Genomic DNA, 17,312 nt, shown 5'->3' with positions numbered 1-17,312 from the left:
CTCCACCTACTGTAAGCCCCTCCACGCCAGTGCCTTTATTTGCGTAAGTCACAACAGCCGTCAGCGGTCGCGACACAGCCCTGGAGCGGGGCCGGACACCGCCGGCACGGAGCCGCCGCGGGAACTACAGCTCCCATCAAGCGCCGCGGCACAACGCCCCGCTCAAAGATGGCGGCGCTGCCGGCGACGGCCGCCATCTTTGGTTGGGGCAGCACCGTCCTCACCTGCCCCAGCCGACGGGTCGCGCATGCGCAGAGCGGTGCTGGCGGCGACGGCGGCGGCATGGGGCGGGCGGAGCTGGTCCTGTGGGCGCTGGCGGCGGCTGCCGTGTGGCGGCTGGAGCCCGCCGCGGCGGGAAGCCCGGCAGGTGAGCGGCGCTCGGGGCTCTTCACATCGCCCAGGTGTGCTGGTGTTGCCGGGGAAGGCGGGACGGGGCGCTTTTTCGCGGCCGGCGGGGAGGATCGGTGGCCCGGGCGGGAGCCTGCGCGTCCTGTGAGGGCGCTGAGGGGAGTTTCGCCTCCTCCTCCTCCGCCCGGCCGGGTAGCTCCCTCAGCACCCCGCGAGGGTCCCCGGGCTGAAAGGGAAGCCGGGAGGAGCCTCCGGCTCCTCCCGGCTTCCCTTTCAGCCCGGGAACCGCCGCGAGGTGCCCAGGCCACTGCCCCTTCCATGTCCCGCCTCAGCTGAGTGGCCCTTCTCCTTGCCCTTGAGGGCTCTTCTTTCCCGCGCTGTCGTTGAGCTGCATGGACTGGAGCAGTACTGGAGTGTGTTACGGGACTGTGGTGCATTGCTATTGCCAACTGCGCCAGAAACCCTGTTCAGCTCCTGCTAGTTGCTCTGGTAGTTTAATGGATTGATCTTAGAATCATAGAATGGTTAGGGTTGGAAGGGACCTCAAAGATCATCTAGTTACAGCCCCCTGCCATGGGCAGGGACACCCTCCACTACACCAGGTTGCCTTCGACTTTTCCTTCCTGTGTGTTTTAGATGCCAAATGGAAAACGATAACTGACCAAATCAAGAGAGCTGTGGAAGTCTATAAGCCATGTGTAAAGGAGAATTGCAGCTGCCACCAAAGGTGAGAGACTGGTTTCCTTTTGACCGCACAGGCCTCTGGCCATGAGAGGAAATCCTTTTGCCAGCACCAATGGATAGGAATTAGCTGGCAAATATTTGGGCTCTGAAGTGTTGCATCTGCAGCCATCATAGGTCATGGGGCTTGCAAGAGAGAGGTTATTAATGGTACTGCGAGAAACAGGTTGGCCTCCATAGTTGCAATAGAACGTGTGCCTGTCTGCAAACTGATCTCTCTCCTTGTTGTCCTCTGTGATTGAACAGCATACACCATGTCAGCGTTTCATGTATGATCACACAATAAACCCGTACACAGTTGGTGATATTTCTGTATTAACTTCTGCCTTCTCTCTCAGTGCTATGCTACTAACAAGTCTTTCTTGTGGGCTTTTAGAAGGGGAAGAAATCAAGTATGTGCAAAGTATTTTAAAAATAGCTAGATTAAGAAAGATTGTTACAGAATACAGATTCATTTGGTATGATAGTGTGTTGTACTTTACTCACTCCCTGTGCTTGGGCAGGGCTTCCAGTGGACTAGGGGAGGGGAGGATGTGGAGAAGTGTTCTTTGTAGGGAGTTTAGCTCACTGCTTGTGAAAACTGGAGTGGCAATGGATGTTTAACTACCTGATTTTCACATGACCAAAGTCTGATACAAGAGGAGCTCATTCAGGAAGATGCAAGTCCTGTTTATTATTTTATAACTGTGGAGGATTATGCAAAATGCCAGTACTCTACCTAATCTTCCTACAGTGATTTAAAGCAGAGAGCTAGAGACTTATATGTGGATGCAAGACCACTGTAGGTGGTACAAGTGTAGATGTAGCCAAACCAGACTTCCCATCTGTTACCACTGGTAGAGCATGACTTCAGCGTGGAGAATATTACAAGTGTGTAGGTCATCACTGTTAATCTTGGTAGGGACTGTAGGACTGGGTTTTTCCGATGTCTTTAAGCAGTGTTTTTATTTAAAGTGGAAGACAGAATACAGGGAACAGTAAAAATATTCTTTTGTTCTTAGGATTTGGATTTGAAATGCAGATACATAGATGCCTGTCGTGGTTTGTTTTTTTTTTTTTTGGACTGAGGGTCGAGACAAGAACCGAGCGGGAGCACCCACCAAACATGGTCTCGGGCAAAACATGACTCAGGCTTTCTTAATAAAACAAAACAATTTATTAACAGTTACTAAACAAAAGACAAAAAGGGAACGAAACCGGTTACTTGAGAGGAGAAAGAGAAAACAAGGCCCGATCTTAAAACAACACCTCCCCACCCCCTATTTTCCTTTCGTTCCTGGCTCTGTCTTCCCCCCAGCGGCGCAGGGAGACAGGGAATGGGGGAGGACAGGTCAGTTCATCCATGTTGTTCACTGCCGCTCCTTTCTTAAAAGAGGAGGAGTCTTTACACCATTTTTCCCTTGCTTCGGTGGATCCCCTACTCACAAAGAAAAAGTCCCCAAACTTTTCCAAAGTAAGTCCTGCCCGCAGGATTGCAATCCTCCCCATGGATCGCACCAGTTCGGGCTTTACCAGTCTCGGCCTCTTAGGGAGCTGCTGCCACTCGCGTCGGCGTGGGTCATCCCACGGTCTCCAGATGCCTCCACGACCTCGTCGTGCATTCCATGCCCCATTATCAACAGTACCTGGTCGCGCATCCCCTGCTCCACGACCTCTCCTGGTCTCAGGCATCTCCTTCCCGACGTGGGTTTCTCCACGGGCCACGAGTGGGTCGCTGCTCCGCCGAGTGCACCCTGGCTGCAGGGGGGCCGCCTGCCATCTCACACCGATTTGCAAGGGAAGCCTCAGCTCCAGTACACCTCCTCCTGCTCCATCTTTGCTGACCCGGTCGTTGTGGTTGTCTTCTCTTAGATATTAATCCTCTCTGGGGGAGCTCGGCCCGGCGGGCACCCCGGGAGCGGGGCGCTTACCGAGTCCCCCATGCGGCTCCCCGGCGCCATCTTGAGCACATGGCGCCGGCCCAGGCCCGGGCAGCCGCCCGGCCGGGAGCCGGGAGCGAGGGCAGCGCCCTCCTGCTCTCTCCTCGCTCCGGAGCAAAAAGCCCCTTCCCGCCCCTTTGTCTCAACTTAAATAGGGCAATTCGCAGAGGCGCCAATTTGGCTCAACCTCCCCCGGGGGGGATGGGACTCAGATCTGGTGGCACAGGGAGCAAATCCCCTCCCCTGCCACCAGAACACCCCCCCACACATCAAACTATCACAATGCCCAACTTTAAGCCTCCTATTTAAAAAATACCAGATGTGCTCACTTATTTTGGCGGTGAGATGGAGCACTATATCCAGCTTTTAATAGCAGATGAGTCTTGCCGGGCAACTGTTTGTGTACTCTTTTTGGAGTTTTTGATCTTCGTTGCTCTTGAAATACTGATAAGGAAAAGTCTCTTCTTGTTTAGCCTTCCAGTTTGTTTCCTAAGTTGCAATTAAGATACAGCCTAAAGACATCTAATCTTTAAACATATACTCCACCATCTCCTGCCCACCTTTGGGTAGAACACCTTCCCAAGTGGTTACAACCTCCAAATCGGCTTCAGAACGTGAAAGTCGATAGTAACATGAAGTTACAGTTGCTGTGGTTCTCGAAACCTCGTTTTTACTAAAACAGTAGTTCATATAAGGGTTGTTAAGGAGCACTGCTGTAGTGGCAGGCATTACAAAAGGATTCAGGAAGATAATACAGCACGCATGCTGCATGGCACTTAAGAAACTTAGTTCGTTTTGATAGCTGATTTGGAGGTATCCAAATATGCAGCAGAATGCTGAAAGCCAGTGCTTTCCCCCATGTGACAGATTCTACTTGTGTCCAGTCTTTTGTGATTCAGTGGCCAAGGACTGAAGGTCCTAACTTGTTCATTGCTACCTTTCAGTTGTCCCTAAGGTTACGATGACATGGATGTGCCGTAAAACTGCAACTTTCTTCCCATTCTCAAGCTCATTACATTTGCGCCCCTGCCAAACTGCTTATCCTGTGGTCAGCCCATCTGCACAACAGCAATTCTTTACTGTTTTCTACCTGATTATGAGATAGCAGTATCCTGGATATTGAAGGGGACCTCTTGAGATCATCAAGTCCAACCCCTCTACCCAAGCAGCGTTGCCAGGACTATGTCCAGTCATGTTTTGAATATCTCAAAGAATAGGCTCCACAGCCTCTCTGGACAGCTTGTACCAGTGTTTAACCAACCTCACAGTGGGATCACCCTTTGATCCATTGACACAGTGTCTGTCAAAAAGTGGGGAGGATGTCTCCATGGCTGTTACAATCTGACAGTGTTTGTTAAAGCAGTTAGATCTGAGGACCTTTAGACTAAATTTATGTAAACTGCATCCTCCTGTATTTTCTTATATTCATTAGGTTTATGTTTTCATACAGCATTCCTGGAGCTCACTGGTGATGTGCAGATGTCACAGAACATGGGCTACATGGGCTTGTCCTCCTGGGCTGGCTTTCACTGCACGCAGCGTTATTGGGCGATGCTGTTCCTTGCAACTAGGCTTTTACTTTCTTTTTTAATGTCTAAATAGCATGACATTATGTGAGGAATTTGATCTGGTGTGGCCCATCATTCATGGAAGGCCAGAGCACAAGCTTTGCAACTCAGAGGTTAAGTGAGCTGAAGGCTTTTACCCATAACCTGCCAGGGTATGTAAGGTCCTTTCTGGGAAAGTAGCTAGAGTTGTCCATGTTGACTTAGCCTCAGAGTCCTGTGCTGGGCTTTCTGTTCAGGCAAACAGCACAGAGATAGTCAAAGAGTGAAGCTTGGACCTTGAGTCTCTGAGTACCAGCCCTTCCAAGTGACTTAAGTTCTCCATTACGCAACACGTTAGCAGAGCTCCTGGAAGCTACACAGAGCTTGTTTTAGCTAGAAGTCTGTTCTGTATACTGCAGTAGTTTAATGCACAGTGTCCTCCCTATTGTGCATAATAATGGCTGATTGTTTTGTTTCAGTGTCTGGAAGCAGGACCTGGCTCCTTTTCAAGGTGGCATTTCCAAGGAGACAATATCAGATGTGGTGAGCCGAAAGCTCGGGACACACTACCAAATCATTAAGAACAAATTGTACCGTGAGCAGGACTGCTTGTTCCCTGCAAGGTAAGAGCTGTGCAGAAGATCTCGTCTGCCTAGCTGGGACACAGGAGTATTCTGACTCCACCAAGTTGAAAGTCATTTAGCACAATGATATTTCAGAATTCCCCATCAGAGCAGGAGCCTAGGAAATTGTGTATGAGGCTTAAATGTAGCAAGAGCTAAGTGTCATTGTTGCACTTCAGTGTACAAAGGGTTGGTTGGTTGTGGGATCTCAGGGAAAGCTGCAGATCAGGCCAGATTTAACAGGATGAGTTGCTTCATTGGTGTCTGTACTGCGCTGGGGCTTAGAGGCTGCTATAGGCAGTTCCCAGCCTGCATCATGGTGTGGCTCAGGCTCACCATCTCTTCTGCTCTGCGCAGAGAGAAGGGCCTGCAAGAGACTGCAGGATTCTGCTTTCTCCTTGTAGCCCTTTGCCATATATTGTTTCTCCACAGATGCAGTGGAGTTGAGCACTTCCTTCTGGGGATCATCAACCGCCTCCCTGACATGGAAATGGTGATCAATGTGCGAGACTACCCGCAGGTCCCCAAGTGGATGAAACCCATTATCCCAGTCTTCTCCTTCAGTAAGGTGCGCACACCTTTAAAAGCCAAGCGTTCCTGAGACATGCATGTCCTTCTTTCTCTTGGGAACGTATTTTTGAGGATGGTTCCCCACAGGTTTTCTGTGTGTGTCAGAATTGCTTGTTGTTTTTCGCTCTTTATATTTCCTTTTGCTTCCAGTTTTCTGGCAGATAGACTTGAAGATTTATTCAATAGAACAGTTTTTCCCCTCATTAGCTCCTCTTCCAGGTCAAAAAATGTACCTCTGCTACAGTGGAATGACGCGCAGCTGGATGCGATATGTGCCAGCATCGCTGTCATTTGCTACAATGCCTCTCTTAAAATTGTAGCCGTAGTTTATCAGCATTGTTGAGGGTTTTTCATCATCAGTCAGCTGTCATACAGTTAATCTCATTTAATGTGACTATTTCGTCCTCTTTTTTGGTACCACAGATAAGCGTTTCTTATTTTCTTTTCTGTAATATGCTATATCCTGTGAACCCTTTTCCGCTGGATTCCATTTTCCATCTGCAAACATGCGCACACACGCAGAGACGCGCACACACACATAAAGACATTTGCTCTCTGCTTCTCTGTTCCTGGACTCGAGAGCCCCCTGTGTGTTTTCCTACCTCTCCCATTGTTAAACCTGACTGTAACATAGTGTCTCATCCTTTCCAACAAAATATTGTTACACCTCAAACTTCAGCTAACCTTGCTTTGCCTTAGTGTATGCCCAATGTGCCCAAATCCTGCACCCTCACTACCTGACCCTTATCATGATCCTGTCCTTGGCTGAAGCCCAGCAGATGGCAAGATGCAAAAAGAAGCAGGAAACCATTTGCTCTTGCTAGTTCGGGCCCTAGTCTGTTTCTGCTAACTTGCAGCATCTTACTCTGAACCCAGGTCTTCAGCTCATGCAGTCTGAACCATAATATGATCCATAACTATTGCCTAGTCCCCAGCCATCCTGAAACTCTGGAATTTAATTACAGCATTGCAAGCACTGTCATTCAGTAACCATGTTTGCTGCCAGATGCAGTGGTAAAGCTTGCTGTCTTTCCCCTTGACCATTGGCACAGCCTTAATTCTAGCCATCAGAACCCAAATTGATGCAGAGCAGGTTGCAGGATTTTAATCTTTGCAGCTGCATTCATCATGCTGCTCCTGGGTGCCTTGCAGGACCCTGCAAGAAACTGGATTCTCCAGTAACCATTGTCCAATATCTGAACTGTAACCTCAGCCCTGTCCTTAACTGAAACCCAGTGATGGAGGCACAGCTCACATATTAGTGAGCCAGTGTTAGGAAGGCTCCAGGATGCTGGTTCAGGGTGCTTTCTAAAGCTGAGAGCGTAAGGGGTTGAAGGATTGTCCTATTCTATGTCTCAGAAGGCTGACCCTGGGGTGGTGGTGGAGCTGTCATGGTTTGTTACCTAAGCCTGTTTATAGCAAGACTGAGAAGGAACGGATCATAGAATCATGTACTCATTTAAGTTGAAAGGGACCTCAGGAGGTCACTCAGTCCAGCACCTTGCTCAGAGCAGGACCAACTAGATCAGGGTGCTCCAGGTGGCGTTCTGCCTGGTTCTGACCACCCTCAAGGACAGGGTGTCCACAGACAGTGTTTGACCTCCATCAGAATGAAAACATTTTTCCCCATGTTTAATTGAAATTTCCCTTGTAGACAAAGACTGTCACCTCTCACTCTATCTCTGCACTTCTGAAAAGAGTCTGCCTCCATCTTCTCTGAACTCTCCCATTAGCTAATAGGAGACAGAATTTAGATTCCCCAAGCCTCCTCTTCCTGTGCATGAACAAACCCATTCCTCAGTCCCTGTTCATATGTCGTGTGCACCAACCTCCCAACTACCTTGGTGGCCTCGGACTCTCTCCAGTATCTCCTGGTGACAGGTAGATGGATAATTGTACAGGAAATTTATTACTAGTGCAAGGAAGTGGCCTATAGTCTGGTTTCCTGAAGGGGTTTAGTCTTACTTAAATGCTGGTCTTCCCTCTGATTATACAGAGATCTAAGCATCCAGAGAGGAGTGAGGAACTGAAATTCTTACATGACCTGGATATTTGTTAGAGTGAATTGTTAAGTGATCTCTAGGAAAGTTGGAATGAACTGAAGTGTTGGAAACCTAAATTTCAAAGTGTCTACAAGTGCCTCTATCTCTGAGGAAATAATAATAATGCCTCTTAACTTATCATCAGTAGAAAACATTTGGAGCTACACATAGGCACAGGTATTTAAAAAGGCAAGTGGAGCTCGGGTCTTTTGCTATTTACTAATCAACTATGTCATGGACCTCCTTTGTTATTTTCTAGAATGAAAGTCCTGTGTTGTCATGCAGCAAGACATAGCCTTTGTAAAATCATTGAAACATCTCAATATTGGGTTGTCTTCATATGAATCCCAGCAACACCATGGTGACTAAAAAGCTCTCATAGCTCCTTACGGAACAGTAACAGAGAAAGCCAACAGAACTCCTAGAAGGGATGCTCATTACTGGTGGGCTCAGTCAGTAAACTGAGGTGGATGTTACTCTTATTCTTACACTGCTCTCCTTTTTCCTTAAGACTCCTGAATACAATGATATCATGTATCCTGCCTGGACGTTTTGGGAAGGAGGACCAGCTGTTTGGCCAATTTACCCAACAGGTTTAGGGCGTTGGGACCTCATGAGAGAGGACCTCAGAAGGTACGTTTTGGAAATGGTTATGTGTCGGAGCAGGTCTAATGGAAAACAAGCTTGCAGTAAAAGCTTATCTAGCACTGGACAGCGTTGGGCCAACATTGAAGTCTAAGGCGATAGGTCTGCTGGCCTGTGATCTGTCCTCCTGCCTCTCATTAACTACATACAGCCTAACTGCTGTATCGGAATTCGCCATGGAAACCTTGGATGATGTAACTAGGAGTTATAATTAGCTTCTCTGTTTCCAACACTTTAGTAAGGAATGCAGAGGACAAAGTATACACATTCTTCATGCTGTCAGGGCCAGATTACTATCATTTTTGGTGGGATAGCGTTTGTCAATAAAGCAGCAGTTATCTTTTGCCTGCAGAAATCTCCCCTGACACATGGAAGTATTTTCCTTTGTTTTCAGCTACATCTCTAGGAGCTGTGGTTTTTTCCCTGCAGGGATGATCCAGGATGTTTGTATAAGCTTCTGGAAGGGTAAAGGAAAGCCTTCATTAGATCTGCTTTTACTTGAGTATTATTGTGCAATAGAGAAACCAGGAATAATTCCCAAGAATTATTACTGGACTGAGAGTGAGACAGAAGACGTTTCTGACTGGGAGTCTTTCTTTTGGCAAGATCTTTGACTATTAGCAGAATAAGGGGCTGTTTTCCCTGGGGACTGACAAACAAAGTGTGCAACAGTGAGTTAACATAGAAACATGACAAGAAAAAACACCTTGACGTCAGTCACTTGACATCAGAATGCAAGGTTCAGTGTTTCCCTCTTCAGAATCCGAAGATCTGTGGGACTAACCATAGCTGAAGCCGAATGTGATGTAATGGAATGAAGGTCCAAAGCACTTGCTTATCCGTGCTTTCTCAGTGAACCCCGCGTGTGTCACTGCATTATAAGCAGATGCAAAGCTTGACCTACGCAGATCAGTTTGGGGATCAGGACCTACCTGTCAAGCCAGGTGCAACAGAAAAGTGTAACCAAGAGTTCCTCAGAGGGAGGCAGGTGGCTGCACTGACAGAAACAAAACACGTGAACCGTGATTTTGAAGGACTTACTTAGATTTAAAATGAAAGTTATTTGGGAAAACAACCCTCATGTTTTAAATGCGAAACACTAGGCAGGGTTTTTTGTTCTTGTTTAGATGCTTTTTTAAATGGGAAATGACAGTGGTTAGAAACTCTCTAGTCATTTTGCACTATCCATCTTCAGTGAAGTACAGAAAAATAAAGCAACAGTACAAAAAGTGAATTCAAATTTTAGGTAAATTTTCATACCCTTAAAGGTCTGGTGAGGGGACTGTGTGTAATTCATTGTTTTGACTGAAAGGTATTCTGAAAAGTAGCCTGTGTCATGTTGCCTTAAACACGATATTCACAGGAAAACCTGTTTCGTTGGACCTGGCTGAGAGTTTTTTCTGCTATAATGAAGAAAGTGATTTCCATCAAAAATGAAGAATAATAAAAAGAGATCATGCTGTGAAAACTGATGAGAGTGCTGTTTCATGGTTATACTAAATCATTTATTGCCATGTATAAACAATATTTTCAGATCTGCAGAAAAATGGCCATGGATGAAAAAAATCTCTAAAGGATATTTCCGAGGATCCAGGTGAGCATATTTTGCTGTAACAGGAGATTCTACTAACATATGCTGTGACAGCTGTCTGTATGCAGAAATTTATTTCCAAGACCTAAAGAAGCGTAACCCATAATGTATTTTTTAAAAATAACGGAAGTGAGACATTTTGTACAGCAACATTTTGCCATTAGTGATTCTCCATAAGAATTCCCATTTGCAAGTAGTTTATAATAAAGTCTAATATTGGAAACAGAAGTTGTGATGGATTTGCTGTGTTATTTCTTGATGAGCAAAACTGTCACGCTAGGAACAAGCTTGTTTTGTTCTGTGGAGGGAACTGCACGTGCATGATACAAATTTGAAGACACGATATTGATGCGTGTGCTTCTTGCCAATGTGTGAATACTTTTATTTACTACGCAAACACTCGACACTGAATCAAAAGTGTTCTTGCTTTAAGTTACCTGAGTGATGGGGGGTAAGATAGCAGATTGGTTTTGCCCACTCTCCAGTGAGAGTTTGAAACAATGTTAAACCCAATACTTTGTTCCTCTCCTGTCCTCAATAGGGAAGGATTTGGTAACTTACTAGGTAGGCTCAGGAGATGATGAGGAGTGAGTCTCAGGGATGTCGTAATCTTATTTATCGGTAGTGTTTTAAATCGGTGTCAGAGGGATCAACGCTGAAGATGCTTAGCATCTCTTAGCTCTCTCTGACTTAGAAGGGAGTTGACGTATTTGGCACCCATCAGGGTAAAGCCTGAAGGAAAAAAACACCTCTACTGATTTGTCCTGGGAATTGCTTAAATAATACTATTAAATATTTAGTCAGTAAAATAAACAAACATGGCCTCAAATAATTTTGGTACTCATTCTCTTCCGCTAATACACCCTTAAACAGAAGTATGCTGTATGGTAGGCACTTAATAATGTTTTCAGGGCACATGAGGAGGTCAGCCTCAGAGAGGCAGGGTCTTGAGTCCTGTAGTTTGTTAGCTGTTTTGGGTCATGTGGATTGACCATTACTGGTAGCATTTCTGTTGCAGAACGAGCCCTGAGAGAGATCCTCTCATTCTGCTTTCCCGAGAAAACCCAGAACTTGTTGATGCTGAGTACACTAAAAACCAAGCTTGGAAATCTGAAAAGGTGTGTGGGTGTTGTCTGTCTCCTGAGTGTGAAGGCCAGAAAGGGTAGCATTGCAATATGGCTTTGATGATTGATAAGCATCTTGTTGGAGAGTTGTGGGTGACCCTCTAGAGCAGGGAGGGGCTTGTAGTTCCCTTGATGGCCACACCTCTCTGGTGGATGAAAGCAAGGAGTCTCTAGAGTCTGGCTGGACAAACGTTTTTTTTCTCCATCTACGCTTTTTGTTCAAGGAAACCAGCACACATAAGAAACGAGCCTATACCAGTCCCTTCCTCTTCTGTTACAACAAAATTAGCCAACTGTTTCCCTTCTAGCCCTGAGCCGCCTGTGTAATGGTGTGAGTCTTTTTAAACCTTTTTCTGTCATCTCCATTTCTTGGTTATCTTGTTGATAACTTTCTGATAACTTTTTAGTTCTGTACTTACTCTACAGTCCAGCTCTCTCTAGACAGTCTTGGTTAATCTGGTTACACTTGGCTTCACATAGCCCATTGTCCCAAGCTGTTTTCCACTCTGTAACTGCCAACTAAACATTGTCGTTTAATGTGTTTGCGCTGGCGTTTGCTTACAGGCAGTGTGTAATTTACTGAACTTTTTTCCTCATTTGAAGGGTTGAGAATTCTTCATAATACTTCTAAAAGCCCACCAGAGAAGGTTTTCTCAGAAATGGGAATGGAGGGTTTTGAGACTGCAGCTTTGTTTATAACTGAGAAGGAAAACAAACATGAAATCACCATATAAAGCTTACTGATTTTTTTTTTTAATTCTCTTTATTTTAAGGACACCTTAGGGAAGCCTCCTGCAAAGGAAATTCCACTGGTTGATCACTGCAAATACAAGTAAGAGTTTTGATTAATAAATCTGTTCAAGGGCTGTAGGTTATTTCTTTCCTTGCATGATATAAGGTCTCATTTTATTTTAAGGTCTAATTCCAGCAACCAGCTCCATGCAGATAAGAAAGCTCATGAACAGACATAAGGCAGTTGAAAATTTGGGAGCTTAGCATGCCCTCTTTCAGTGTCAGCTTTCCCCTGTCAGGTCAGGAGGAACAAAGTGCTCTGAGGAAAGAAAAGGTCTTAGATCACTGTTGTGGTTTAATCCCACTAGCAACAAAATGGCACACAGCCGCTCACTCACCCTCCCCTGTCCCTGGAGGATGGGGAAGAGAATTAAAGGGGAAAAGGGAAGGAGACTTGTGGATTGAGATAAGAACAATTTAATAATAATAATAACATAAGTTTAAAAGTAATAATGATGATAATATATTAAAAAAATGGTAATATATACAAACAAGTGATGTGCAGTATAATTGCTCATCACTTGGTGACCAATGCTTGTCCTGTCCCAGCAAGCAATTCTGAAACAGTAAGTCCTGGCACCACAATCCCAGACAAATAAGAGACCCAAAAAGACAGCGAGAGAGATAGCACTCCAAGAGTCTGTGAGGAGACTGAGAAAGTGCCCCAAAAGAGAGAGAAAAACTTCCTGGTCAGCCCTCATCTATATACTGGGAAGGACATTGCATGATATGGAATATTCCATTGGCCAATTTGGCCCTCAATCCTAAATCAAAGTTCAAATCATAAGGGCAGTTGTGGGCCCCTTGTCCCAGTGGTGTTCTCTCCCAGCCTGTTGTGCTCCTGCACACAGGAGAAAACATGGGAAGCTGAAAAGCCCTTGCTGTCTCAGCATCAGCTATAAACATCAGTGTGCTATCAACATTCTTCCCATAACAAATCCCAGACTAAGTCCAAAACACAGGGCTCTTCTAGTTACTAAAAAGAAAAACTAACTCTGTCCTGGTTAAAACCAGGACAATCACTAATAGACATATAGATCAATTTTTTTTTTTTTTTTCAATCAAAAAGACTTTCTATCAATTTTTCTTTATATTCCCATACCAAGTGATGTGATCAAAATTATTTTTTCAGCAATAGTGTTACTGTCTTCAAAGCCATAAGGAATTAAGGAATCATGTCTCCATATGCATGCTGGGGCAAGTGTTGCCATTGGGTGCGTATAGCAAAAGAGAGAACCTGAAACATGATTGAGCAGATACGGTACTGATTCATACTTTGTATGTTGTTTGGGAGAATGTGGTTTTGATTTACAAAGTTTTTTATTTTTTAGCTGCTTTAGGGAGGGGTTTTTGGTGTAATATTCTTGTGGGTTTCTGTGTAAAAAAAAAAAAAAAAAAAATCAACTCTTAGTGTGTATGCACTTGTATGTCTGATGTTTTGTTTTTTCTTTTGCTTTAAAATTACCTAGTTACAATTCTGCCAGCTGGAATCTGCTGATACAAGAACTCAGTCATTTGGCTGGATCTGTGTTTTTGTGCAAATGTGATTGACTTGTCTCATTTTATATTTCACTAGACTGTTGCCCAGATTTCTCCCTTCTGTTACCCAGAGGCTTCCCAACTCTGATGCCTCCTAAGCCCCTCTTACAGTTTAGGCTGAGATATTCTTACATGCTTTTGTCGGAACCCAGGGTCTGGTAGGGTCAACGTGAACTTCTTCCTGCTTCCTTCAGTGTAGGTGCTGTAGCAGGCTGTCTGAGAGCAGCTCTCAGTGATTTGGCTGAGGTCATGGATGGTGGGAGCTGTGTCTGGAATTGGACAGAGGCATTTCCTCGCTTCCAGACCACTGTTCTTTTTATATCTCTACATATATTTGTTGTGTTCCTAATACAACAAGCTCCTCATCCCTGCCTTGAGCTCCTAGGTAATACAAAGCCTGCAAAATACCTTCAGATTTACTCCTTGTCACTTACTGCTGAACTAAATTTAGCTATAAGTCCCATCTCACCCAAAATGTATAATCCCCATCTCACCCAAAATAGCTTCATTAAAGGCAGAACTCCCTTCCCCCAGCCCAAAATGTTTGACTTCAAAGATTAGTTATATGTACTGAGGAGTTTTACCCACAGGAAAAACAGTTTTCCACATAATTGGAGAAATGTGGGTTTAAAAATGAAAGCAAGGAAGCAAACAAACATTCCTCTGAGATACAGTTTGCTAAGAGAAATGCCCCCCCCCATCAAGCCCACTTTACTAACTTGGCAGAAAATACTGAAAACAAAATGGTGGATTCTTTGTTATCTGCAAAGTCCATCTGCTGTGTGCTAGCCTGCTTAACCTCCTAGGATTGCATTCCCAAGTTAATACAAAACAATTAGATTCAGATTAAAGCAGAATCTCAGAAGAAAAAACAAAACAAAAACCCAACTAAGATAGGTGTGGCAGAGCAGAACAACGAACAGAAAAGCTCACTGCAAGATGAGAGAATTGGGAAAAAGCTCCTTGTGGTAATAGAGTCTCTGAAGTGTAGAGTCACAGGATCACCATCCACATTGTGACCTTCCATGCCTTGTTGGCAGTTATCCGTGAGGCCTCCTTTGGTTTGTCGCAGGCAGGACGTTTTTTCCGAGGTAGAGCCTCACGCCTTGATTATCTCCCTCAGTTCTGACAGGCAGCAGAAACTCACCTACCATATCCTTAACTTCACCTTTCCTGTGAGGAGCTTCAAATAAATATCTTCCCTTTGTTTTAGCAACCGGCGCGTAGCTTAGTGTGAGGGAGACACCCCCCTCCGCCCCTGCAGCTGCTACCTGTGAGGGAAGGCTGACTGCTACTCAGAGCCCAGTTTCTTCGTGCATGTCTTCACAAAATGCCGAGTGTAATCAGGTCCTTCTCTTTGCTTGTCCTTTTAAAGGTATCTGTTTAATTTCCGGGGAGTGGCTGCCAGTTTTCGGTTGAAACACCTTTTCTTATGTGGTTCACTCGTCTTTCACGTTGGAGAAGAGTGGTTGGAGTTCTTCTACCCCCAGCTGAAGCCTTGGGTGCACTACATCCCAGTCCGATCAGACCTCTCCAACGTCAGGTGTGAGACCCCAAGTGTGCTCAGTGGAGCATTGCATGCCACAGGAGAACACTGCTGTGTTTGGGAAGGCGGTGGGTTTGTGTTACGCTAAGAAGTGCCTCCGCTGCTGGGCATCAGACAAAGGCTCTTGGAGGTCATGTTCTTTTCTCTGTATTACTGCCCCCAAAAGAATTCTTTGCTCATATTACTTGGAGAGTACAGTTTCACTGGAGTGTGTAGGTCTGTCACCTTCACCAAAATCAGCAGACACTAGGCACTTAAATTTGCAAGTGGGCCATGCAGCACAGATAAGGGGGAAGAGGAACTTATCACTGGGCCAAAAACGTGCTCGCCCCCAGATTTCAGCATGCTGTCCAGAACTGATATGGAACAAATGAGAAAGGCAACTTTCTTCTCTGCTCTGAAATGGAGAGCACTAGTTCCTCGCTCACTTGTCAATCCTTAATCTCATCCTCCACGATAGTTTAGCTAAGGGACAATGTTCTCCATTGAGCTAGTTGTTTTATAACGGTTTTTTGGTCTTCGTTTTAGGGAGCTGTTGCAGTTTGTAAAGGAAAACGATGCCATAGCACAAGAAATTTCAGAGAGGTAAGCCGTGTGTCCTTTCTGGCTATCAGGCACTCTTCTTCCAAAGTATTTTCTTACACAGCTTTTGAAGGGGTTACCTATCAAAGACAACCTAGTGTTAATAGGGTGCAGTATAACTGATCTTCTGCAATAACAGCAGGAGGGTTGGAGAGCTTGTAACAAGCAGGGGGAACCAGAGAACAAGATTATACGCTTAGGTCCTTGGTTAGATGTGACCCGTGTCAGGAACCCCACTGAAAGCTATCAGAAGTTGGGAGCTTCCGTCTCAGTATGAGGCGAGTTGACCGCTGGGAACTGTGTCTGCGTTACAAGCGTTATGAACCCAGGCAGGCAGCGACTGGCCTCTGAAGCAGCGTGCATGAGTGCTGCTGGGGCTGTATCTGATACGTGAAGTCTGATATTTATTATCTCAGATAACAAATACCATCTTGAGGATAACAAAAGCACTGCAACTGTCAGAGCTGTGAGTGTGAATGGAAGCTGCGGAATTAAAGTAGGCGGTACAGAGCAGTGCGTGTTGTTTCTCATTTCAAACACAGAAGAGTGGAAGTTGATATACATATAAAACAAAACCAAAGACTCTTGTAGAAACTGGAAATTGGTTCTGACTGTGCCTTGTGTGTCTCTAGGGGACGCCAATTCATCACCGAGCACTTGCAGATGGAGGATGTCTCTTGCTACTGGGAGCATCTGCTGTCTGAATATTCCCAAGCCTTGACTTACAAAGTGAAGAGGAGGAAGAGCTACAGCGAGATCGCTTCTGAATGGCTGAAAACAGAACTGTAGAGACTTCTGGTTTTTTTTCTTCAGCTCACACTGATCTCTGTGGAAATCTGAAGATCAATGTATCTTCTTTCTTGTTGTCTCAGACTTCTTATCCTTTACACTAGACCTAGGAGAACAGCAATAGGCTACCTTTGAAGCCGTCCTCATACAGTGGGACCCTGTTTTACTGTCGCTGTAAGAACGTTAACTAGAATGTTGGATGGTGGCTGTTTAATGGGGTCGTTATGCTTGTCTCTGGAAGAGGGTTGTTAGCATTTGGGACTTAGTTACTACCTGTCTCAGAATGATCCTAAATCCCATTCAGTCAATGAGAAGCCTTTCTGTTAATTTTACTGGATTTTTTACCAAGTCCTCTGTGGGCAGAGATACACAGACTGTCAGCTGCACTCAGCTGGGAGATACATTCTCCTTTTTTTGGCAAGTGGTCAATGTTTTCTCACTTGTGCAATAGCACTTGGGATATTAGGTGTTCTCTGACAGAAGCAGGTACTGGGATTTGGGGTAACCTTTTTTAGATAGCTTAAAGCTTACGTTTCTGTCAGGTTTTAGAGGTTGATGGTAAAGCTTTGATATGCCATTGAAAGGACAACTGATCCTTGCACAGTTGAACTACCTACCTCATAGGGGAGCGGCCGGCGATGATGATGATGCTGCCGCAGTGCTAAGCCTGAGTAGCACAGTTGAGCAGTTGGCAACTGAGATAGAGACAGTTCATCCTCCAGCAGATGAGCTGGGTGCCTGCACAGCCACACAGAATGGAACCCCTGCTAACAAGCTCTCACCGGTCGGCTGGCCAGACATCCTTAAGAACCCCCAGAAAGTATACGCAGAGGTAGAGTCAGCTTTTCTTTTTTCCAGACGTTCACAGATTCTCTACTCTGACCCCCTTCTGTAATCTTTCTAGGGTGGTTTTT

General features: G+C 45.3%; 1 protein-coding gene across 1 annotated transcript; it reads left to right on the top strand.

Moving 5' to 3' along the window:
* Window positions 1–282: 282 nt before the first annotated feature.
* POGLUT1 (protein O-glucosyltransferase 1) lies at window positions 283–17,312 on the top strand. Its single transcript, XM_086631150.1, has 11 exons — window positions 283–367; window positions 985–1,075; window positions 5,035–5,178; window positions 5,611–5,746; window positions 8,302–8,423; window positions 9,970–10,029; window positions 11,045–11,144; window positions 11,924–11,982; window positions 14,857–15,024; window positions 15,556–15,612; window positions 16,242–17,312. The coding sequence occupies exons 1-11, from the start codon at window positions 283–285 to the stop codon at window positions 16,396–16,398; spliced, it is 1,179 nt and encodes a 392-aa protein (XP_086487276.1). The 3' UTR covers window positions 16,399–17,312.

Source organism: Tauraco erythrolophus, chromosome 1 (assembly GCF_009769465.1).
Source record: "Tauraco erythrolophus isolate bTauEry1 chromosome 1, bTauEry1.pri, whole genome shotgun sequence".
NCBI classification, from domain to species: Eukaryota; Metazoa; Chordata; class Aves; order Musophagiformes; family Musophagidae; genus Tauraco; species Tauraco erythrolophus.
Note: the sequence above shows the minus strand (reverse complement) of the source record. Positions and strands in the feature narration are given on the sequence as shown.